A 26,294-nucleotide genomic window follows, 5' to 3' on the forward strand; every position below is an offset into this window, starting at 1 on the left:
TACTTTTTTTTTTTTTTTTTTAAATCTGTTTGCTTTAGTGCAGTGTCTTGGCATGTGAGAAGGGCCTTGGTATGTACGCAAACCTTGTGTAGTTCCATTATATAATAATAAATTCTCCCTAAAATTAGTGAATTTATAATAACAGTAATCTATATTGAATTTGTCTTATTAGGTCAGAAATGCACAACAAAACGGTGAGCCAGAGGTTTGGTTTATTGCTGGAATCATACTGCCGAGCCTGTGGCATGTACCTAAAGCATCTGAGTAGACAGGTGGAGGCTATGGAAAAACTCATAAACCTCACAGATATCCTTAAGCAGGAGAAGAAAGATGAGCCTCATAAGGTATGTGTGTGTCTGTTCTGTCGCACTACGGATAAACCAGAGTGTTACTTTATATGTTGATTATATCATGTTCTGTAGGTCCAGATGAAGTTTCTAGTTGAGCAAATGAAGAGACCAGATTTCATGGATGCATTACAAGGCTTTACCTCACCCCTTAACCCTGCTCACCAGCTAGGAAACCTCAGGTATATTAAAATCTTTGGTTTTTTGTACACATTTGCAGAATTTTGGTTCCTTAGGAGCTAGTTCCCCATGCCACAATTATGCTGTTAATGAGTAGTGAAATGATGGGCTGAGTTTTCATTTATACTTTGTATAAATGATAGGTATATTTATTCCATTAGCATAACAAAGTTTCAAATGTACAAGTGAAAAGGTTTATAATGTAGCTTCCTGCTCTCTTCTGTAGGCTAGAAGAGTGCAGAATAATGTCTTCTGCAAAAAGGCCGCTGTGGCTAAACTGGGAAAATCCAGATATTATGTCTGAGATGCTGTTCCTGAATAACGAGATCATCTTTAAAAATGGAGATGGTGAGTTAAAAATGCACTATTTTTTCTTTGATGCATCCTGTACTTTTTCTGAGGGTTATGCTCAGTTTAGGCTGCATTTAATTTTTTTAAGGCTGCTTTAACACTGCTCAGTTTTTGTTCAGTTGCTCAGTTTAACAAAAGAAGAAGAAAAAATGTATGAAACATGCATCCATTTAAATCCGATGAAACTCTTCACACCGGTCCATTATGTTGCAATAGCATTTTTAATAATCCTGCTTGCTGTATTTTTGGTGCATGATTCGTCAGGTAAAAAATGCACCTCTCCATTGAAATTAATGGAAAATATGGCACACACACACCACGAACCACAATGCACATGTGGGAAGTGCTTTGTTCAGTCAAGAGATATGGGGTAAAAAAAACGCAACGCAAATGCATCAAAAATGCAACTGACTGGAAAAAAATGCATATGTGGTTTTGATGCATTTTTTTTTATACAGAGCAGCGTGAAAGTAGCCTGAGGATTTCTTTTTTGTCTATTGAGAGACTGAGAGACAAAGGAATTCAGGAAGTCGGGTAATAATGCCACCTATAGGAAGTTGGGACACTGGCAAATAGGAAAATTGTAAACCAGTCCCTGTATAACCCCTCCTAGTCCCAGTATACCTCCCTATTTTGCTCGTTTCATAGGAGATGGGACACCTTTTACATTAGCTTTACTGAAAAAAGCTAATGTTTTTGTTTAGACTTCTTGCTTTGTGGATTTTTTTTACTTCAGTGATTTGAGTAAAAATTCCTCACTACGTTGCTGCCTGAACTGGTCTCCGAGTAGCAGTTATCAATGCAGATGTTACCTCAACATTAGCTTTGGAGTCCATAGCCAAACCCCACTGGACTAGACGTGTGGGGCTAGCCTGATCTGTAACATTAAGATACTAGGGTCTGCACAGAGCTAGGTGTGGCCCTGTCTCTGCAGACACCCCTAGTAAGTAAGGCAGTTTTGGTTGAAACTGCCTCACCGTTTGCATTATTTGGCACCTTTTCCTCTGGTTTTAGTGCGATAAGGGTTAAGGCTGAGGGACCAGGCACTGATGTCATCCACTAGATGTAGTGTTGCACGTGCTTTCCAACCATTTAGCTTGAGGGGAAAAAACATCCTGCTGTGGCTCTTGCTTCTGAAGAACAATGTGACTGTCCATTCTCTGGTCAGTTTCCCCTGTTCTTCTACAGTAACTTGGCCACCTCTGCCTCCCTGAAATCCTCAGCTGCCAGGGTTTCAGGGTACTTTGAGGCCTTGCACGCTTTGTGCTTGCTTGTGGTACTGCTGTATGAATACACCATGTCTTCACTAAGACACACAGAGGACAATCCTGCTGCCAGGATGACCTCATCAGCACCAGCTGTCAGGGTTTCTGAGAACTTGAGGCATTGCCTAGCTTTTGTGCTTGCTTGTGATACTGCTGTACAAACACACAATGTCTTCATTAAGACACAGAGGACAATCCTTCTACCAGGAAGGTAGGACCTCAGCCCATACTTCCCTAGTGGTTTTGGGGGCATTTACCCAGTATTCCAAGAGGTAAGCTATGTCTGTAATCTGAAACATCAGACCCCTGTTATAGGGTTATTGTCCAAGTCTTCAGCAACTTTGTCGGGTAGAGCCCTGGCCTCTCACATGTCCACTCTGGACTTCCTAGCTGTTTGTGCTCAGCTACTGGAGCATCATGCCTGCAGAGGCTCTAAGCAGGGTCTAGTTCTGACCCACATGAGCCATTGAATAAACCGGGCCCAGTGCCACTGTTATCTCTGATTTAGAATGAGAATCAACAGTCTTAACTTGTGATTGTCTTTGGGCACTTCAGTCTCCTGCCGTTGAATCAGATTTTTAAAGGGTGTTTCAAACCTTAATAATTTCAGTTTGTATTACCCTTTATCTGGAGGGTTGGCGTGCTGTTCCAGGCCTTGGGTCTTTTGAAGCTCCTACAGCTGCAAAGAACTTTCTGCTTGACCTGCGATTTGACTCATTCCTCTGTGGAGATTGGAGACACTCTGAACGGTCTTAGGTCCCACTTCACAGAATGTCTGAACTTTTCCCCTTAGAGAGCGTGGCCTGTTCCCACAGTAAATGCACCAGTGATCCACCTTAAGAGGAATAACACACCCTGGGATGAAGGTGTGGTCACTTTTTTCTGGGTTTCACTGACAGATAGAGACCCTTCTTAAATTCCAGTTTGAATCAACTGGTGTGGCCCTCCATCCAATGTTGATTGTAACTTTAAAGTGGTTGTAAATCTTTACCTATAACCAGTGAAGTGACTTGTCATGCGTGATACACAGGAATGAAACAAATCCTCCTACGGGCAGCACAGTGGCTATAATATGTAGAGCACTGTGTAAATTGATGGTGCTATATACAGTGCTCAGCATAAATGAGTACACCCCAACAGATTTGTCAGAAAACCTTTCCTTTCAGAATCAAAATTTTCTATGGAACACTATACTACAAAATACTCCTACAAATGTATGCCATTGATTGCGCAAACAAGATTTGTTAATTTGCACACAAAATGTATTTTTCCTAACAAATTAATTCAACACCATGTTGCAAAAATGAATACACCCCAATGACAGTCTTGGGAGCAAAGCTAAATTTTGGACTACAAAATTCTAATTAATAAGAACTCAACTACAGGTGAGTCTAATTCTTCATTAAATAGGTGTCCAACAGACCGTTGATTATAAAAGGGTGTTACTTAACAAAGAAAACCCTTTCCAATTCATGCTGTCAGCAAAGGCACCACATGGAAGAGAAATGTCACAAGGCCTGCAAAAGAAAATAATTTCTTTACACAAAAAAGGTGAAGGCTACAAGATCAGCAAAGCTTTACTTATCAGTCAGAATACTGTAGAAAAAGTGATCCAAAAATTTAACAAAGATGGAACTGCAACCATCTCACAGAGACATTCATGCTATCCATGGAAGTTAGCACCTCAACAGGAGTGTCTTCTGATGAGAAAGGTTGAAGAAAATCGCCATGCAGGTTCACTGCAGTTAGCTAAAGAAGTAGAAAACCAAACTGGGGTGACACAATACGGCGTACACTGCAGAGGAATGGCATGCGCATGGGTGTAGTCCACAAAGGAAGCCTCTCCTAAAGCCCAGGCACAAGAAAGCCCGCCTAGAGTTTGCCAGGGCCCATGTTGAAAAAGAAGACTACTGGGACTCTGTACTCTCAGGGGTGTGGAAATTTTTTAAAAAACTACTTGTCCAGGGACTAAATTGGGGCCCCAATCTACTTGTCCCTCATGACAATCTACTTGTCCAGATAAAAAAAAAATAAAAATGTAACCAAAACCTGTATTTAAATCGGAGGTGATTTTAGGAATGTCTGGGGCTTTTAAAAACAATAGAAGCTTTATGGCGACTTAAATGTGTAATATTTTTACATTGTGCTGTTTATCTCCTCCTTCCCTTGCTGCCTGTCTCCAGCACCACACCTGGGGACTAGCATGGAGGAGAGAGACCTTGCAGTGTGATGAACAATGATTGGCTGATCGTCAGGAAAGTGTGTGTCAGGGCTTATACTTTATCCCTGTCGCTGCCAGATCTGTTTTTGCGGTTTCGCTGCCAGAGCCGTTTTTGCAGGGTTTTTTTGCACACGGGTAAAAAATAATTTTAGGCCTGAAGATTACATAAAACCCCCAAACATTATATATTTTCTGAAAGCAGAGACCCTAGAGAATAAAATAGTGGTAGTTCCAATTTTTTATGTCGCATGATCTTACTGCTACATTTTAGTAAAAAATACAAGTAAGTTAATTTTATGGCACAAAAAAGCAATAAATTACCCTATTTTTTGTAAAATATAAAAGATGAGGTTGCAGCGAGTAAATTGATATCCAACTTGTCAAACCTTAAATTTGTGCACTCTTGTGAAATGGCAACGAACTTCAGTACCCCATATTTTCTATACGTCAACACTTTCAAGTTCCTTATAGGTCCAGTTTAGAGTAACTGAGGAGGTCTGGTGCTAGAATTACTGCTCTCATTCTGGAGTGTGATGTGTGACATTTATATCGCAAGCGACAGTTTTAATGTGTAGGCGCCTCAGTGTGTACTTTTACGTTTGTACGTGCGTATATGTGGGGGCCTCAATATTTTTTGTTGGGGGGGGGATGGGGGATGGAATGTGCGTAGGTGTAGCTTTCATTTTTTACAATTTAAAGAAAAAACATTTTTTTTACATTTTTCTTTTTTTTTTATCACATAGGGGACAAAGTCACTATGTGATGATTTTGGTGATAGGTTCTCTTTGAGACATCCAAGGTCTAAAAGACCCTGGATGTCTCCCCTGAATGTAATGCGGTGCTCGTCGCATTACATTACATTCTTTCCCTGGGATTGCATTACAATCTCTCAACGGGGACCCGGAAGTGACATCATAACGTCACTTCCGGGTCAGCACAAGAAGAGGCGCAGACTTGTCCACTCTTCTCCCTCTCCTCTAGTCGACGGCGAGCCGGACCCGCAGATGGGCAAGCGGAGCCCGGGACACCTCACGGGGGGGGGGGGGGGGGCGCGGAGAGGCTGGCACTGTGTGGAAGCAATCAGCGGCAGCGCTGCCGCCCGAATGCTTCCACCTGACAGGTGAGCCCTGGCTAAAGGTAGAAACAAACGACCTGCCTGGCACCTGAAACAACATGTCCCAGGCATCGGGTGATAGGAATCCAACATCCCTGACTCTGGAGTGATGAGACCAAGATAAATGTTTTTGGAACTGATGGCTTCAAAACTGTATGGCGTTGCAAAGGTGAGGAGTACAAAAAAAAATGCATGGTGCCTACAGTGAAACATGGTGGTGGCAGTGTCCTGTGGGACATGAATGCTGCTGATGTCAGGGAGCTGCATTTCATTGATGGTATCATGAATTCACAGATGTACTGCTCTATATTGAAAGGGAAGATGCTCTGTGCCCTTGGTCATTGTGCACTTTCCCAACATGACAATGATCCAAAACACACATCTAAGGCCACTGTTGCAATTCTGAAGAACAGGGTGAAAATGACTCAGTGGTCAAGTATGTCTCTTGATTTGAACCCAATCGAACACCTATGGGAAATTCTGAAGAGACTAGTTGAGCAGCATCACTCTCCATCCAGCATCCAGGCTCTAAAAGAGGTCTTTCTTGAAGAATGGAAAAAGATAGATGTTGCAATTCGTGGGGAAAAAAGGATGTAAATTTAATTTTGGTGCAGCGTTGCATGACCGCGCAATTGTCAGTTAAAGTGACGCAGCGCCATAACACAAACCGCTTCCTGACCGCCCTATAGCAGAAATACTGCTACAGGGCGGCACAGGTGCACAAAATCACATATATATATATATATATATATATATATATATATGTATGTATGTATATATATATATATATATATATATATATATATATGTATGTATGTATATATGTATGTATGTATATATATATATATATATATATATGTATGTATGTATGTATATATATGTATGTATATATATGTATGTATATATATATATATATATATATATATATATATATATATATATATATATATATATATATATATATATATATATGTATATGTATATATATATATATATATATATATATATATATGTGATTCGCGCTCCTGTGGTTTTCACACCCCTCCCAGATAGTGTCAGATTGCCCATCAGTACACCAGTAATCACATTTAACCCCTCGATTGCCAGGAGCACGCTCATACACAATAAACCTAGTATTGCTAGTATTGTGTCTGAACGGATCAATATGTTTGATCAGAGCAGCACTATACCATCGTTCACATTAGTATAGTGTCCCCAAAATCGCAGCCCCGGCACCTGCAAGCGCCTGCATTTAGCCTCTACTCTAACCCCCCCCCCCCCCCGCCTTCTCCCCCATCAAGTGCAGTGCCAGTAGGTCACTGTCATTTGATCTATTGCACACAAAACCTCAGAATCAAGCCTGATTCTGTTAGCACTTGCCGGTAAATTTTGATGACTCTCATATGCAGCAGAGTGCCAGTACTAGTGCCACGCTACCTTTTGGTGAACTGGCGAGCACCAGTGTTCTGGTACATCCTGGTCTTTCACATACCTCTTAGATTGTAAGCTCCAAGGGGCAGGGCCCTCCTAACCCTCATGTATTGAACTGTATCATTGCTATATTGTCTCCAGTTATATTGAAAAGTGCTGAGCAAACTGTTGGCTCTGTATAAATCCTGTATAATAATAATAATAATACCAGCGCTGCAATATCACTTGGTGACGTGGTGAGTCCCATAAGTGCAGTACAAGCCGGTGCGGTGGCGAGCACAAGTAGTGTCCCGCAACCACCAAAAACTCGCACACAGGCCCGTAGAGCCCCTAGTATCCTTCCGGATGTGCTTGCAAATCCCGATTTGGCAGCCCACACATTCTGCAGCACTTTTACTTCCCCCGTTCACTGCCCAACCGGGAATTCAGGTGGAAATAGCAAATTTAACTACTGCCCTTGATTTTTTGGAGCTGTTTTTCACGGAAGATCTGTATGCATTGCTTGTGTATCAAAGCATTTTATATGCACAACAATGTATCGCCGCCAACCAAAATTCAAACCTTGCCAGACCATTCACATGAAAACCCATTACGGTTTTCGAATTTATATTTTTTGGGGGCCTAACCCTCAACATGGGCATTACTAAAAAAAATTAATTGCGTTTGTATTGGTCCACAGACCCAATTCCTCATATGCCCGTGTTCTCTGCTGCCATGGGCAGGCATAGATATGAGAGTATAATGTGTTTTATGCATTTCAACAACAATACACTCTGTCGTCCTCGGGGAGACCCTGAATTTGAACAGCTCCACAAAATTCAGCGTCTCGCAAATCACCTTAACCAAAAATTTGAAGATGTCTATATTTCCCAACAAACAATCTGCATTGATGAGTCCCTCATTAATTTTTCTGGCCGCCTTGCATTCAAACAATTTCTCCCCAGCAAGCATGCCAGATATGGAGTCAAGATGTAGAAGACCTGTGAGAGGGCAACAGGTTATACTTTTAGGTTTCAGATTTACGAGGGAAAAGGTAGTCACGTGTAGCCCCCCAGATGCCCAGACTACATGGGGAGTAGTGGCAAGATAGTTTAAGACTTGGTGTCATCCTTTTTCCATTAGGGGTACCATGCCCCCCTCCCCCGCTGCCTTCCACGGCCTTCTCGGGCAGTCCTATGCCATCGGGGGAACCTGATAATGCAGCCGGTGTTTCTGCCAGCTGACCATAAAGCTGATTGGAGACCAGAATGGTGCCAATCATCTCTATAGCCTAAGAAATCAGAAGCTACGAGCATTTCATCACTTCAGTTTCGCAGGATATAAACAGCGCCATTTGTAAATTTGGAAAGCATCTGATCACACCGATCCTGGTTTGATTAGATAATGTAAGGGCAGATGAGATATCTAGAGTGTAATAGAACCCAGATTTCTGAAAAAAGAATATATGACAATGCCCATTGAAGTTATATAGGATATTTGCATTCCCTGTGATCGCATTGTGATAAAAAAAATTAAAATAAAGGGACAGTGTAAAAAATAATTTAAAAAATCAAAACAACTTTAAAAAACATAATTGGCCAAGTGTATTTTTTTTTTTTTAAATTGCGTTTGAAAAATCGCTGCGCGAGTACTATGTGACATAAAAAATTGCAGCACCCATCATTTTATTCACTAAGGTGTTTGCTTTAAAAAAATTTATAATGTTTGGGATTTAAATTAATTTCCTAGCAAAAAATAGATTTTTTCATGAGAACAAAAAGTGTCAGAAAAGGCTTGGTCTTCAGGTGGTTAGAAGAGTGAATGTGTGGCATAAACTTCTAATGCTGGGCATAAAATGCCCCCCCCCCCAAAACGACCCCTATTTGGAAAGTAAACACCCCAAACTATTTGCTGAGAGGCATGTGGAATAACTAGAAGAATTTATTTTTTTACCACAAGCTTTTGGAAAATGACCAACTTTTTTTTTTTTTTTTTTTTTTACACAAAATTTTTCACTTAAATTACTTATTGCTCACACATGCCATGGGTATATGTGGAATTACTCCCCAAAATACATTCTGCTACTTTTCCCAAGTATGGGGGTACCACATGTGAAAGACATTTTGGCAGACTAGCTAAGTACAGGACCCCAAAATCCAATAAGCACCTTCAGGCTTTTAAAGGGCTTTATTTTTTCATTACACTTCCTGACTACCTATCACAGTTTCGGAGGCCCTGAAATGCCAGGATAGTACCAAACCACCACAAATGACCACTTTTTGGAAAGTAGGCATCCCAAGGAATTTGATCAGAAGCATGGTGAGTATTTTGCAGATCTCGTTTGTTGCCACAAGTTTTTGGAAAATGAAGGAAAAAAACAAAAACATATTTTTTCTTTTTTTATATTTCAAAACCTTGTGAGAAAAAATGAGATCTGCAAAATACTCACCATGCCTCTTCTTAAAGTGCTTGGGGTGTCTATTTTCCAAAAAGGGGTCATTTGGGGGGGGGGGGTGGTGCTATCCTGGCATTTCAGGGCCTTCAAAACTGTGATAGGTAGTGAGGAAGTGAAGTGGGGAAGTTAAGCACCTTTTAGGCTTTCAAAGTGGTCATTGGATTTCAGGCTCCTGTATGTGGCTAAGCTTCCAAAAAGTCTGTGGTATCCCCATACTCGGTAGAAGTAGTAGAATGTATTTTAGGGTGTAATTCCACATATGCCCATGGTTTGTGCGAGAAATATATAAATGACAACTTTGTGTAAAAAAAAAAAAAAAAGTTTGTCATTTTCCAGAAACTTGTAGAAAAAAAAAGAAATCTTCCATGGACTGAATATGCCTCTCAGCAGATAACTTGGGGTGTCTACTTTCTGAAAAGGGGTCGTTTGGGGGTGTCTGTACTGTCCTGGTATTTTAACACCTCAAGAAATGTGATGAGCAGTCAGAAAGTAAAAGCTGTGTAAATTCCATTTATCTATACCATAGTTTGTAGACGCTATAACTTTCACGCAAAGCAATAAATATACACTTATTGGGATTTTATGTAACAGAATACATTTTGGCCTAAATTTATGATGAAATTTTAGTTTTTTTGGATATTTTTTATGACAGAAAATGAGAAAATATTGTTTTGTTTTTAAAAAAAAAAAAAAGAATTTTTTCAAAATGTTTTTGTTTATAGCGCCAAAAATAAAAAGCGCACAGGTGATCAACTACCACCAAAAGAAAGCTCTATTTGTGTAAAAAAAAAAAAAGACATCAATTTAATTTATGTACCATATTGCATGACAGCGCAATTGTCAGTATCTATACCACAGTTTGTAGACGCTATAACTTTCAAAAAAAGCAATCAATGTACACTTATTGGGATTTTTATTACCAAAAACGGAGCAGAATACATTTTGGCCTAAATTTATAACTAACTTTGAGTTTACTATATATTTTTTATAGCTGTAAGTAAAAAATATAGTTTTTCTTCAAAATTTCGGTCTTTTTTTTGTTTATAGCGCAAAAAATAAAAAGCACACAGGTGATCAAATACCACCAAAAGAAAGCTCTATTTGTGTGAAAAAAAGGACGTAAATTTCGTTTGGGTACAGCATTGCATGACCGCTCAATTATCAGTAGAATTAGTGCAGATCCGAGTAGCAAATAGAGGCCTGGTCATTATTAAGGGGAGTAAATCCTCTAGAGGGCAAGTGGTTAAAGTTGAACTGAAGGCAAAGCATTTTGGCTAGCGTAAGGGAGGGTTATAACCCTTGTAAGGTTTATTTTGAATCTCCCAAATGAGGACACAGGCAGCATTAAAAACCTGACCGGTGTTTTAATCCCTATCCACTCTGCCCAAGACTTGGGCAAAACCTTTCTTTTTTTTCAGCTTGGTTCAAATATATGTATTTTGCATTTGATGCTTTCGCCAGTGCTTTTTGTTTTACGTTTTTCTACACACGTTTTTGCCACGTTTTGTTCAGCTTTTTTAGTTGTTGCTGGGCAGAATAAAAATGCAAAACACGGCAAAAATACGCTACTATGCAATATCTATTTGTTGATGATGAACTTTGGCCATTGGAATAGAATGCTCATGATTTACTCCACAGGAAATTTCACCAATAATGTACACTGTACTAAACCTGCATGTATTACATTCTTCACATTGGAGAAAACTAGGAAAAGGCTACACTCACACAGTACATACACAAGGTGTGCATTTCAAAATTTTCATTCACTTCACTTTGTCATCACATCTTTTCATGTATACATTAGAGAAGGTTTGGGCTAAAAGCACATGAAGTGAAGTGTTAATTCCTCTTTGATGTATTTGATGTTCCAGGGAGATTCTGTAAAGCAATCCTAACAGTGGACAACTTCTGATGTTTTTAATCTGTTTGATTCTTGAACACAGCATTTTGTGTGTATATATGTATGTATATATGTATGTGTGTATATATATATATATATACAGTTGTGACCAAAATTATTCAACCCCCACTGAAATTGAGTGTTTTGGCCAGTTTGACATTGCTTTTGATCATTCAGTCATCTTGCTTACATTTACATTAAAGAGGCACTTGTAGGTCAGACAAATATAACATAACAGTTATAATGAAATAACCACAAATGTCTTTTCTGTGCTCACAGCATTATCAGTTTTATTCAACCCCCAAGTGACATTCAATCTTAGTACTTAGTACAGCATCCTTTTACAGTTATAACAGCTTTTAAACGTGAAGCATAGCTTGACACAAGTGTCTTGCAGCGATCTACGGGTATCTTCGCCCATTCTTCATGGGCAAAGGCCTCCAGTTCAGTCACATTCTTAGGCTTGCGCACTGCAACTGCTTTCTTTAAGTCCCACCAGAGGTTCTCAATCGGATTTAAGTCTGGTGACTGCGATGGCCACTCCAAAATGTTCCAGCCTTTCCTCTGCAACCATGCTCTAGTGGACTTGGAGGTATGCTTGGGATCATTGTCCTGTTGAAAGGTCCAACGTCTCCCAAGCCTCAGGTGTGTGACGGACTGCATCACGTTTCCATCCAATATCTCCTGGTACTGAAGAGAATTCATGGTACCTTGCACACGCTGAAGCTTCCCTGTACCTGCAGAAGCAAAACAGCCCCAAAGCATGATTGACCCTCCACCATGCTTCACAGTAGGCAAGGTGTTCTTTTCATCATAGGCCTTGTTCTTCCTCCTCCAAACATAGCGTTGATCCATGGGCCCAAACAGTTCTAATTTTGTTTCATCAGTCCACAGAACACTATCCCACAACTTTTGTGGTTTGTCCACATGGCTTTTGGCATACTGCAGTCGACTCTTCTTATTCTTTGGAGACAGCAAGGGGGTACGCCTGGGAGTTCTGGCACGGAGGCCTTCATTACGCAGTGTGCGTCTTATTGTCTGGGCTGAAACTTCTGTACCCACATCTGACAAATCTTTTCTCAGTTCCTCAGCAGTCACACGGGGACTTCTCTCCACTCTACGCTTCAGGTAGCGCACAGCAGTCGAAGTCAGCATCTTCTTTCTGCCACGACCAGGTAGCGTTTCAACAGTGCCCTTTGCCTTGAATTTGCGAATGATGCTTCCTAAGGTGTCTCTTGGTATGTTTAACATCTTTGCAATCTTCTTATAGCCATTGCCCTTCCTGTGAAGAGAAATCACCTCTTCTCTTGTCTTCCTGGACCATTCTCTTGCCTTCACCATGTTTGTAACCACACCAGTAAATGTCTAGAAGGAGCTGAGTATCACAGTCATTTTAAAGCTGCCTAATTGGTGCTTATTATGCTTGATTGCTGCTCGGTGACATCCACAGGTGTTTTCAATACCTGATGGAAAGCACCTGTATGAACCTCTGTTCTTCAGAGTGGTAGTCTTTAAGGGGTTGAATAATTGTGGCAATGAAGAAACCACATAAGAACCATTTACTACTGTATTACATAAACAATTGATGTCATTTTAGTTGCATTTGGGTAGTTACAACGTCCTTGTAGGATTTGATTCTGAATACAATTCCAAATGTACACTATAGTCCCTAAACCCCTTTACAGCATTGGGGGTTGAATAATTTTGGTCACAACTGTATATATATATATATATATTATATAAATAATTATTTATTTTTATTTTTATTTTTTTATTTTTTTTCCTCTAAATGCAAATTTCAAGGTATATCTTTTTTTTTTTTATTTTTCCCCAGACTTACGGCAAGATATGTTGACTCTTCAGATTTTGAGAATTATGGAAAACATTTGGCAGAACCAAGGACTTGATTTGCGGTAAAGAGTTTTTTTTTTGTTTGTTTTTTTTAAAGTAATATAGTAATATTCATATTCATTCATAACAGCTCTGCTTCTCTTCCTAGTGAGCTGTGATTGGCCCACTATACATGGGGCCAATCACAACATCATGTACCATGTGGCCAACTCCAGCCAATCACAGATCACTATCGTGAGCTGTCAAAACTTAACTTATTTATGACAGTTCATGAATGAGTTCGGTTTTGACTGCAGGCTTTGCATTGCAGAAGAAATTATCTTTATTTCTCCTGCAAAGCAAAGTGTACAGAAAATAAATCCCTGATCTCCCCCCCCCCCCCCTCAGTAGTACTATGGTAACATTGTACAATTCTTGTTAAAGTATTTTAAAAAAATAAAAAGTTAAAAACCATATTGAGTTTTTTTTTTTTGTTTTTTTTTTATTTTATTTTTTTTTTAGACTACTTGCCAACCATTATCTGCATTTTGCAGGTAAGCAGCAGCTCTTGGCAAAGCAACATAATCTTGCGTCGCTTCCTATTTTGAGGTTTGAACGCACCTGCGCTGCCCCCCCCCCAACATTCAGCTCTTATCAGACAATTCGCATGGAAACCTATCACGGTTTCTGAATTTAAAACTCTTTTGGGCCTAACCCTCAACATGGGCATTACAGAAAAGAATGAATTGCGGTCATGTTGATCTATGCCCATGTTCTCTGCTATTACGTATATGCCCAACATGGACCAGCAATGCACTGGTACATCGCTGGACTTTGAGTGTTATACTGGGATGATGCCTGGTACCTTTTTTTTTTTTTTTTTTTTTTTTTTCCAGCTAGTGGTCGGCTTTCATGTAAGAGCAATCTTAGTGAATTGTTACGAGCAACGGGAAGGGACATTCTCTCCCCCTCCCTCCTGCTCCCTTCCACAGTTTTCTTGGGCTCTCTTGTCCCTGTTTATTGGATATTTTTTATAACCAAAAGTGAAAACTATCGGGGAGGGGGTTTTTTCAAAATTTGCAATCTTTTTTTGTTTATGGCGCAAAAATTAGACCGTAGAGGTGATCAAATACCACCAAAAGAAAGCTTTATTTGTGTGAAAAAAAGGACATAAATTTTGTTTGGGTACAGCATTGCGCGACCGCGCAATTACCAGTTGAAATAGCACAGTGCCGAACAGCAAACAATGGCCTGGTCAGGAAGGGGGGTAAATCCTCTGGAGGGCAAGTGGTTAAATTAGATTGAAACCGCAGAAATAAGAGACAGTGCCCTTAAGCAGTCCAATAAACTGGCAGGGCTAGAGCTAAATGCCCTGTACTAAATACCAGAAGTGATCAATATAAGAATTAATAACAGGTGCACTACAATAATGAGCATGAATGCAATGATTGTACACTTCCAGTTGTCAAATATAAATATATATAAAATATATGGCTTCTTCAGGACCCAATATGACATAAGGGCTTCAAACAGTGTGGTGAGTCAAAGCATTTCCACAGCAGCCTCGGGAGCAGACACGATAGCAGTAGAACCAAGACACCACCAAACAAAGCATGCGGCAAGCAGCGAAAGGGCACAAAATAAATTATGATTGTCAAGCAGATGAGTGAGCTATGGGAAAACAAACACCAGCCAGATGGTTGGAAACCAACAATTTATCTGGAATCAAACATACAGTGGGGAAAATAATTATTTGATCCCCTGCAGATTTTGTAAGTTTTCCCACTTACAAAGAAATTAAGGGTCTATAATTTTTATCATAGGTTGTTTTAAATGATAGAGACAGAATATCAACCAAAAGTCCAGAAAAAACACATGATACAAATGTTATAAATTGAGATGCAGTTCAGTGAGTAAAATTAAGTATTTGATCCTCTACCAACAAACAATAGTTCTGGCTCACACCGACTGGCTATGTGCTCATGTGGTACGCAGATTAGTCCTTTAAATTTAAGAAGGTGCTTCTAACAACAACTCGTTATGTGTGTAAAAGACACCTGTCCACAGAAACTTTCTTCCATTCAAACCTCTCCATCATGGGCAAATGACCAAAGAGGTGTCAAAGTACATCAGGGACAAGTTTGTAGACCTGCACAGGGCTGGAATGGGCTACAAGACCATCAGCAAGAAACTTGGTGAGAAGGGGACAACTGTTGGAGCGATTATTCTCATATGGAAGAAATACATAACAAACATTAATTGCCCTTGGTCTGGAGCTCCATGCAAGATTTCGTCTCATAGGATAAGAATGGCAATGAGAAGTGAGAGATCAGCCCAGAACTACACAGGAGGAGCTTGGTGACTGTGGTCCCAACTGCCTTGAGATCATTCACAAACAAACCATTGGTAACACAATACGCCGCCTTGGATTGAAATCCTGCAGCACCCACAAGGTCCCCCCTCCCAAGGAGGCACATGTACAGGCCCTTTTGAAGTTTGTCAATGAACATCTAAATGATTCATAGAAGGGTGGGGAGAAAGTGCTGTCGTCAGATGAGACCAAAATTGAGTTCTTTGGCATTAACTCAACTCACCGTGTTAGTAGGAAGAAAAATGCTGCTTATGACCCTAAGAACACCATCCCTACAGTCAAGCACAAAGGTGGAAACATGCTTTGGGGTTATTTCTCTGCTAAACGTACAGGCTGACTTTGCTGCATTGAGAGGCCAATGGACAGGGCCATGTATTGTAAAATCTTAGATGAGAACCTTCTTCCCTCAGTCAGAACACTGAAGATGGGTCGTGGCTGATCTTCCAGCTTGACAGTGACCCAAAACATACCGCCAAGGCAACAAAGGAGTGGCTCAAGAAGCACTTTAAGGTCATGGAGTGGCCTAGCCAGTCATGCGCACAAGTGCAGGGATACTGCATGCGCAGCTCCGTGTACACTCTACAGGGGATTGGGAACTGGGAGGTATATTTTGTTTTGTTTTTTTTATGCAAAATTGCCAATTGCAAGGATTTTATGAACTTTGTAGCAGACTCCAACTTTTTTCTACTGTGCAGAGTGATTCTGAGCGCGAGTCCTGGTTCAGTATAATCACATTTGGTACACTGTGTTCTCATGAAAAACTGTAGTGTTGCTAACCCTTTAGTATTTAACCCTTGAGTATCTTACCCAGGCCGAATTTCCTATTGCAGGGGATGCCTAAAATTTGACTTATTATATTTGGGGAATATAAGTGAGCCAATCACATAGGCAGGAAATTGATGCAATTGAAGTGCTTATATTATGTATTTGAGAGCAACCACATTTTTAATATGTTCATTATTCCTTATCTGACTGGTGAAAAGTGCTTGATACTGATGGATGATGCATTCCTTGTTGCAATTTGTGATGTGCCTTTCTGTTCTAGGATGCTGCCATACGGTTGCCTCTCTATTGGGGACTGTGTGGGACTTATTGAGGTGGTGAGATGCTCCCATACGATTATGCAAATTCAGTGTAAGGGAGGACTTAAAGGTGCACTGCAGTTCAACAGTCATGCATTACACCAATGGCTCAAGGATAAAAACAAGGGAGAAATGTGAGTAGTGGTTTTGTTTATTAAACCTAAATACCTGTATACGTTTATCTTCTGAAATGCTGTGCTGTGTTCCCCAGGAACCCCTATGTGTAGCTCTGCTGACCTGTAGCTAGAGCACTGGCAGCCCAGAGCTCCAGGTGTGTGCTTTTTTTATAGAAAAAAGAAAGGCAGTCACTTAGGTCAATTTTGGTTTTGGTTTTTTTTTCCCTAGCCTAGAAAAGGTGCACATATACAGTGCAATACGTCAAACAATACAAAAATCCCCTAGCAAACACCCCAGCTATTCAACCCAAGAATACTAATTGAACTTTAAACATTTAAGATTAAAACAAAGGTTTTCATGTCATCCATGTGCAAATACATGTGAAGCCACTATAAAGTGTTTTGATAAATAATATTGTGGAGCCTGTGTATCTGTATATGCAAACAATACATTTATGCCCGCAGTACGCTGGAATTGTAGATGGACAGCTGCCCCTAAACCGGAAAATCACTTAACATAAACAGACATGAATAGGTAGGCTCTAAAACAATTGTGCAACAAAATTTCAAACCAATCAACTGTCTGCATCTTTAAGCAGATAATAATACCAAATAAAATGTGATATTACATACTCCCAATAGCAGTTAACAATAATAAACATCAAACAATTATATACGTGATATACAGTGTTCACAATATATGTAGTGACAGTCCCATATAGATGCATTGCTGTAGACCAAAATCTGTGCGCTTTCACCACGTGCAGACGAAATAAGTGAATGTCTCACTCACTAGAGATAGTTGACCCCAATTAAGTTTGTCAAAAACCTCATTGTTATAATAGGAATAAGAGACCAACAGCAGGCTCTCCTTGGATATCCCTTCCATTCATCAGCACATCATAGGTGTTGCCCCCAGTTGGATATTGACAAGATTCCAGTTATAGCAGTAGTGAATGGGCTCTTGGTACCAGGCTCTCTTTAACCATAGAAGTGATGCTCCAAGCAGCTCAGTTCCAGCACAGCACGCCTCCTGGGGGAGGGCCTCATCACACTGGCCGCTTCTAATCCCGACAATGGCCACAGGTGGCGATCCCAAAGTGAAGAGTCACCTGGCGACAAGGCCTGCTCCATCTTCGGGCCTGGGATGACCAATACGAAGCGTTTTTCACTATACAGTGTACCTGTGCCCAGAATAGGACATTGAACTGTTTCCATGTTCTTAACATACAGTAAACGAGATTTGATACAAGCCATCCCCTACCTCTCGAGCTGCTTCAGTATGAAATTATTATTGTCCAAGATCCTTAAATGAGATTAAACCCTCCTTTTTTCTTCTTTTTTTTTTTTTTTTTAAAGCACTTTCAGCAGCTGCCTGTGTTGTGAACCTTAAAAATTGAAGCCCATTTTTGGAGAGAGCAAAAAGTTTTAATGGACGTATGGTTCTAGGGGGGCTGCAGAAAATTCCCAATTGTACAGTAAAAGACATGGGCTTCTTTAATCCATACAAATGGGTTACATACAGCTGCCTTCAGGTGAATATACACTGCAAATAAGCTTTTATTGCAAGTGTCCTTAGTTGGTGGACCTCTGCTCTCTGCTGAGAGAAGCTTAACTTACTATGATTTTTCCATTTTTTTTTTTTTTTATCATCTCACTTCAACAGATTGGCTGCACCATAGCCATTGCTGCTTTTTTCTGCAGTTTCAGAATCTGTTGACTCCTTGGCTATGCCTCAGGGAACTGAACCCAGACCTCACCGCACTGATGGTGCAGGGCTGGCCTGTAATGTTGTTTCTGCGCTGGATCCTGCTGTGGGAGCTCCCACTGGCTTGCAGTACAATGTGAGGAGTAAGCTTCAGGGTTCCCTACAGATCCAGAGCCTCAGCTTGCATGGTATAGACCCCAGACTCTGAAGGCGCAACACTTCCCACTGGTTTTGCAAATTTGTGAGGTTTTCTTATGTAGAGCAACATATGGTAGTGATGAAATACAAAAGGGGCAGTCCAGTGTGCATGTGTGATGACATTATTATGCACATCTGCCATTTTTACTAGATCCCAGGCGAAGTACATGTGTATTCTGAGCTCCTGGCTGCACCACACGGGAGTCTCTGATTCGATGTCTTTTGCCTTCAGTGCTGTTTCAGATAATCAAACCCAGAGGAACCTACCATTTGGCAATTCCTGGATAATTTTCTGAGAGCCTTGAATTTCTCAGTAGATGCCTTAAAAGATTATATATGGCAGATTTCAAGGCTGGGCACCGTGTCTGTCCACATTAGAGGAATCCGCTAGAAGCAAATTGGGCGGCTGCCCTTCTGAGGGCAAACGCTTGTCTGGAACATCCATGGATGCCTACATCAAAAAGGTGACACTAGAATACAACACATTCTTACCACTAAAGAAGAACATGAAGGTGACAGGCGACAAACCAGTGACACGTCAGAATTCAAGATTTTCTTAAGCAACACACCTCAGCAACACATAGAGTTCCATAAGAACTTGATCTGGAAGCAATCCTACTCACAGGGGATGCCCACACTCATATGGGGATGTCCATTTACCACCTGGGAAGTCACAAACCCCAGAGTGTTTAACAAAGTGCTGGCTCGATTTTTGGGGTTGTTGAGGACCCAGGGTATCCCTGTTGTGAAATAATTGCATGAATTACTTTTCCAAGAGCAACATGCTGAGAAACTGATGTCAAGTGTTCAGCAGACAGTAGAAGCCCTGGAGAGGTTTGGCTGGGTGCTGAACCTTCAGAAGTCTGCCTTGATTCCAGATTCTGACACAGTATTTTTAAAATATTTAGGCTTCGTACTCAACACCGCACAGGTGAAAGTGCTGCTTCCACAGGAGAATTTCCTGTCTCTTTGAGCCAAGGTAAAGTCCCTGAGGTCATTGAAAAGTTCCTCTATTTGGGCATACATGAAGGTGCCAGAGAAAATGGTAGCCACCTTTTGAAGTCTTCCTCCATGCCCAATTTCACTCCAGAGGTTCAATATTAATACCCTGTCACTATAGGGAAAATGTCAGGAGTCCTTTAGACATGCCAATTTAGCTGACTTCCTAGACCAGGTCAACTGTGGGACAGAGAGTATCCTTGCAGAGGCTGAATATTGGGATACCCTTCCTTCCGACAAATTGGAAGGTCTTGACAATTGATCCCAACTTGTCGGCTGAGGAGGTATTCTAGAGAACCTCCCAGCATAAGTAGCATGGTCATTAGAGGAGCGGAAGTTGCCGATCAACATCCTGGAACTTTGGGCGATTTGACTGCCTCTCCTACACTTGTCTATCTACCTTCAGTGTCTCCTATTCAGGGTGCATTTGGATGGTGCCAAAACTATGGCATACATCAATCAACAAGGAGGGGCAGAAAGTCACGCTGCTCAGGAAAAAGTAGACCTGATCTTGTCTTGGGCAGAACCCCACACTCAGCCCTATCTTCTATGCGCATACCTGACAGGGAAAGCTGACAAGCAGACTTTTACAGCCATCAGCAGCTGATGCCCCTCACCCGCAGGGGTTCCCAGAGATTTATCTGCACTTGGGGATGCCACATGTGGATCTCTTGGTATCCAGATTCAACATCAAACTGGACAGATTTGTGTCCAGAACTATGCCCATCAATGGAACAGAGAGAAAGAAAATACAATTTTCGAAATCTTAAAATCTTCTCTTGGAGTCCATTGAGGTCCCAGTTTGATTATTTTCCCAGTACAATGTTTCTACAAAGCTGAGGCATAGTGGGGTGGGGGTTATCCTGGCTGGCCTACAGGAGAAAAGTATTTTATAATAAGTACACAAATATATTTTTTCACAATGCCTTTAGATGCAGAGATGAGTGGGGAATTGTTTTAAAGTGATTTTACTGCTTGTTCAGAATATGTAAATGCTGAACTGTTCATGATCTGGGCATAGGTTTACTTTAGAGGCAGGGACCACAGTTTGCAGTTGTACCTTAAACTATCTGAGCTCAATGCATGCATTGAGAGCGGGTTTGGATTGGAGGTATCCTTATCCTCTACAGCAACGAACCAGAAGCATAGATGGGCAAAGACAAAGAAAAGGTTGTTTTTATGCACCCTTACACCCAGGTTTAGAGGTATAATTTGTAAAGGCAGTTATGTTGGTTGCTTAAAACTATTTACACATGTTGCAATAGGATTTTTTAATCTACTACAGTAAATTTGGCTAAATGTGGTCCATGTAATCATAACACTTAGATGAGATTATATAAAGTAGTGATCAAATGAGTTGAATTTTGTCTTCTTTAGATGCAAGTCTCAACTCAGTGTTTTCTCAACCTTTTTCCAGTCGGGGTGCCCTTGAAAAAAATTTTCAGTCATGAGGCACCCTTGTCCAAGGCTTGATTTATGTTACTGTATGTCGCAGAATGCACACAAAACCGCGCTCATTCCTGACACGCAGACAAATGCTCTGCTCTTTAGGGTACCATTAATTGTTAATGGTACCCCATACATTGGCAAAAATGGGGTGTTTTTGGTGTGGTGCAATTTTTTTTAAAAAAGGGTCAGACGACTTTCCCTGCATTTCTGCAGGTAGGGCAGCACATTGAAATAAATGGCCTGCCCTACACGCAGCCTCACAGATGTGAACCAAGGGCTTGTTCACCTGTGAAGTTGGAGGGCTGTAAAATCACGCAGTTGAGCTGCTTTTACCACCCTCAACTGCTCCCTCTTTAGCTGCAGAAGCAGCAGTGGGGGTATACACATGCTGTGGCCGTTGTGGTGTGTGCAACATTTTTTCTCTTTACCACCTGTCAAATGCCTCTAAAAAGATATCTTAGCATGGATTGCTTTTCAGTGGAGTGGCAGTCCTTGCTATTTGGAACAAGTCCTACAAAAATAGTTCTGAAAGGACAGGAATAGGGGGTCAAGATTAAAAGTAACATATACACACACATACAAAAACACGCCATGCATACATTAAAACACATTTACAGACACATGTACACACACCTACACATATACAAACACGTGTATACAGCCCTATAAAAAGTTGCAGTACATTACCTTCCCTCACACAACCAGGCACTGCACTGTAGGTGGAGGTAGAGAGCACAGAAGGCACTCCCCCTCCCCTTTGTTTTCCCTTTGCTCAGCAGTCTGAAGGCTCCCAGCACTGATGTACAGTGCGGCTGTGGATTGGAAGCTCAAGCTTAACTGACAGCCTTTCTCTACCAGGACGCCGTGGCACTCTAGGTTGAAGCAGCACCCCAGTTGAGAAAGGTTGATCTAACTTAACCCATCTTCTTATATTTTGTTAAGATAGTTTCATATTTATTTTCAATCTAAAGTTGGTGGACTGCAGTCCAGATTATAATGTGTGCCATAGATGTGAAAAGGAATTGGCCAGATCAGCAAATGATTTCCATGTCTTTAGGCACACACTAAGCACCTCAAAATTCCCTCTCCCAGCTGACCACTCTTAGGACAAGTACTTGTCCCTGTTTCCAATTCTCAATTGCAGGCCACTGTCATTGGCCGGGCAGGGATGAAGTCAGTCTCGCGCATGCTTGGGAGTTCAGTCCGATTCGGCATTGTCAAATATGTACAGTGAGTTGCGTGTGCTCATCTCACTGTACAAGCAAGGGCGGACAGGCAGGTAAGTAGTTTTAATGCAGAAGCGACAAAGTATGTCTCTTCTGCATTAAAAATCCTGCCTGTCCACCACTTTTATTTCCTTAGCCTGAAGTTCCACTTTAAGAATGTTGGTTGGATGCCTTTATTAAAAAGGAGCATTATGTTGTTTCTTGGTTTACAATACAGAAGAAATTGAAGAATGTGAATATTTGTTTTTTTTTCTATAGGTATGATGCTGCTATTGACTTGTTCACAAGATCATGTGCTGGTTACTGTGTTGCCACTTTTATTCTTGGAATTGGTGATCGGCATAATAGTAACATTATGGTGAAAGACAACGGGCAAGTACGTTTTTAGCTGTATTGGTTCCCTATTTTTTGACAATTTTCCTCAGATGTTAATAAGTGTTTTCCTTTCAGTTGTTTCACATAGATTTTGGGCACTTTCTGGATCACAAAAAGAAAAAATTTGGGTACAAGCGAGAGCGGGTACCATTTGTGTTAACACAGGACTTTCTAATAGTCATCAGCAAGGGAATTCAAGAATGCACAAAAACCAGGGACTTTGAAAGGTAATCCATAAGTATTTTCTTTGCTTTAAAGAGCACCAGTTTCCCTCTGAGAGCTATTTTAATTTATTTGGATTTGTGATGTCAAATTATAGCTTGCTAAATGAAGAAAGAAAAATGTATGTAGACCAATGGCTCATTGCTTGAAATAACAGACTTATGATGTGGAATAATAGATTTCTGGGTAGCGCTAATACAGCAGCATTGTTATTCAGCGACATATCTAATTAAACCAAAAAGCATAGCTTTATAGTGATTTAAAAATCACCTAGCAAGTTAATTGATTCGCATTAGGACCCTGTTTACAAACTTTTATAAATCTGAATAATATGAATAAAGGAAATATAAGTATATTTAAGTGGATATAGCTTATTTGTTCATTGTATCTTGGGAAGTTATTTAACTGGTAAAGTCAAATTAAATGGATTTCTGGGGTTTAAATAGATCTAATTGCTACACTATATTTCCAAAAGTATTGACGCCTGCCTTTACACGCACATGAACTGTAAAGGCATCCCATTCTTAGTACGTATGGTTCAATATTGAGTTGACCCACCCTTTGCAGCTATAACAGCTTCAACTCTTCTGGGAAGGCTGTCCACAAGGTTTAGAGCAGTCTCCGCTCTACTTTATCCAAAAGGTGTTTTATAGGGTTAAGGTCAGGACTCTGTGCAGGCCAGTCAAGTTCCTCCACCCCAAACTCGCTCACCTATGTCTTTATGGACCTTTATTTGTGTTGGGAGCATGAAATTGTCCAAAATGTCTTGGTATGCTGGTGCCTTAAGAGTTCCCTTCACTGGAACTAAGGGGCCAAGCCCAACACCTTGAAAGACAACCCCACACCATAATCTCCCCTCCACCAAACGTTACACTTGGCACAATGCAGTCGGGCAAGTTCCGTTCTCATGGCAACTGCCAAATCCAGACACGCCCGTCGGATTGCCAGACAGAGAAGCGTGATTCATCACTCCAGAGAACACGTCTCCACTGCTCTAGAGTCCAGTGGCAGTGTGCTTTACACCACTGCATCCGACGCTTTGCATTGCACTTAGTGATGTAAGGCTTGGATGCAGCTGCTCGTCCATGGAAACCCATTCCATGAAACTATCTATGCACTTTTCTGCTAATCTGAAGGCCACACAAAGTTTGGAGGTCTTTAGCTATTGACTCTGCAGACAGCGACTGTGCGCTTCAGCATGCGCTGACCCTACTCTGTAATTTTATGTAGCCTACCACTTTATGGCCGAGTTGCTATTGTTCCCAGTTACTTCCACTTTGTTATAATACCACTAGCAGTTGACCGTGGAATATTTTAGTAGCAAGGAAGTTTCACGGATTGACTTATTGCCAGGTGGCAACCTATCACAGTACCACGCTTGAATTTATTGAGCTCCTGAGAGGAACCCATTCTTTCACAAATGTTTGTAGAAGCAGTCTGGATGCCTAAGTGCTTGAATTTATACACCTGTGGCCATGGAGGTGATTGGAACACCTGAATCCAATGATTTGGAGGGGTGTCCCAATACTTTTGGCAATATAGTGTATGTTGCATACCTCAACAGTACATAATATCAAGTGCAGTATACACTCCATAAGGTAATATCTTACCTTGTGAACACTGGTGTGTAGCGCTTCAAGCAAAAATTAAGAAAGCAAGTTTTTAGCAGTCTTGGCATGTTAAATACAGACTGACAGAGTGCTGAATGTAGTTTTTAAACAAGCTTTTAGCAAGCTTACAGCAGTGCTGAAGTTTTCTAAAAGCCCGCCAAAAGCCCGCTCGTCCTTTTGCGGAACAAAGAAATTTTTAGAGTTCTAAGACTGTTGGGTTTTACTGCCGCCTGGAGGAGAACCGGACACTGGAAACAAAAATGCCATTGTCTAGCAAAGGATAATCCTGCCCATAACTGTCATGCCTAATTTTTTTTTTTTTTTTTGTGGCTTGTGTCCTCATGTTTTTCTTTTCTGCTCTGCTGTTTTCTGTTAATTTGGAAAATGTTGTCATTAACAGATGCTGGTAGATTCATGCCAGATAAGTTAAATCCTTGATGTTTCTCCAGTCATACAGCAGGTACTGGTAGATTTTTGCCAGATACATTAAATTTTTCTTTTTTTTTTTTTGTGGTCCGCTAGTGAGTGCAGTTTTTTCCCAGTATTATACTGGTATTTTCTCTTCAACAGCCTTATATTTTGGACATTTCTCTAGTTATCTACAGGCACCCGTAGCTTCAGGCCAGATATGGAAACCATGGACAGCGCTCCAGTTAACCAAGCAGCAGAGGCTTCCAGTTCATTATCTATACTGGTGCTTTCTGTGTAACATAACTCCACTTTTCACATTGGACCAGTAGACATGAGGATTTCTTCTGGAGTTATTCAGTTTTCTTGACCCTGTCTCTGCAGCTCCTTGTTGAGTACCTAGCAGGCTTATGCTGGGTTAAGTTTTCCTGAATTTAAGAGGATTTGTATGTGGTGTTTGCTACAAATGCATCTGTAGTGAACTGGTCATTTTGTGTGGAGAATTTATATTCTCCTTTTTATTTTGGACTTGTGTTATACCTTATGTACTTGCAAGTTAACTACGTGGGGAAGCCATCCTCTTTATTTTCTGATATGTGGGCTATACATGGAATTATTTTAATGTGCTAGCTCTTCCTTTACTAGCTGCACTTGGTAACACTGCTATATACAGGAGGTATTGCGAAATATCGCTCACTCCTACTGTTTCATCTTTTCCTCCTGCAGCCTACAGCTGATGATTTGTTCTGATGGTGTTGACCCTTCCAGCCACTCCTGCCTTGCAGTATTGCTGATCTAGCTAATACAAGGTGTAGTCCTCTCCCAATACACATCAGCAGCTTGTGCCCTCCTGGAAAAAATTAAACCCAGATTTTGTCTGGGGTTACACAATCAGCTGCCAATCAGGACTATATATTCTGCTAATCATGAGCAGATTCCGGAAACTGTAGACGCACCAGTAATGTGGTATGACAAGGTAGCAGGGATACCAACCTTTATGTGGTCACACTGGGGGGTGAAGTTGGGGGCGCATTGGAGTGTGTGCAAATATCCTCAGCAACTTCTTTAAACAGCTGCCCAACCACACACACACACTGCTGGCACTTTCCTGTCCAGTTTTGGAAGCTTTAACTACCAGTAATGTGCAACTGCTTCAGATAATGACAATGAAATCCTCAGCTCTGAATGGGTAGAGCTGCATTCTGCATCACATAGAATCTGTACATAATGCTTTTCTCCTGCTACAATGATCCCCACTCCTTTTCTTTTATCTTCTTGGTGCACGCAGAATAAAAACTGTGTTTCCATTAGCATCTAAAAGGGACTAAAACAGCCCATAGATTACTCTGCTGGTTGGATGAAAATAAATGTCCCGATTGATCCATCTACACATTCAAGGTGGTTGGATAATCCTGCCTACTGAGCTCTCCCACCGAGAGAATACATTGCTCAGTTAT

General features: G+C 40.9%; 1 protein-coding gene across 1 annotated transcript in view; it reads left to right on the forward strand.

Moving 5' to 3' along the window:
* Window positions 1-26,294, forward strand: part of PIK3CA (phosphatidylinositol-4,5-bisphosphate 3-kinase catalytic subunit alpha) — a 139,485-nt gene that overhangs the window by 94,566 nt on the left and 18,625 nt on the right. The window contains exons 14-20 of the mRNA XM_089675538.1: window positions 173-344; window positions 423-529; window positions 754-875; window positions 13,078-13,156; window positions 16,490-16,660; window positions 22,481-22,598; window positions 22,673-22,824. Of these exons, the coding sequence (XP_089531664.1) occupies window positions 173-344; window positions 423-529; window positions 754-875; window positions 13,078-13,156; window positions 16,490-16,660; window positions 22,481-22,598; window positions 22,673-22,824 (921 nt within the window). The remainder of the gene's footprint in view (window positions 1-172; window positions 345-422; window positions 530-753; window positions 876-13,077; window positions 13,157-16,489; window positions 16,661-22,480; window positions 22,599-22,672; window positions 22,825-26,294) is intronic.

The sequence above is a fragment of the Staurois parvus genome, unplaced genomic scaffold (genome assembly GCF_062004578.1).
Source record: "Staurois parvus isolate SC_StPar_1 unplaced genomic scaffold, SC_StPar_1.0 ptg000155l, whole genome shotgun sequence".
NCBI classification, from domain to species: Eukaryota; Metazoa; Chordata; class Amphibia; order Anura; family Ranidae; genus Staurois; species Staurois parvus.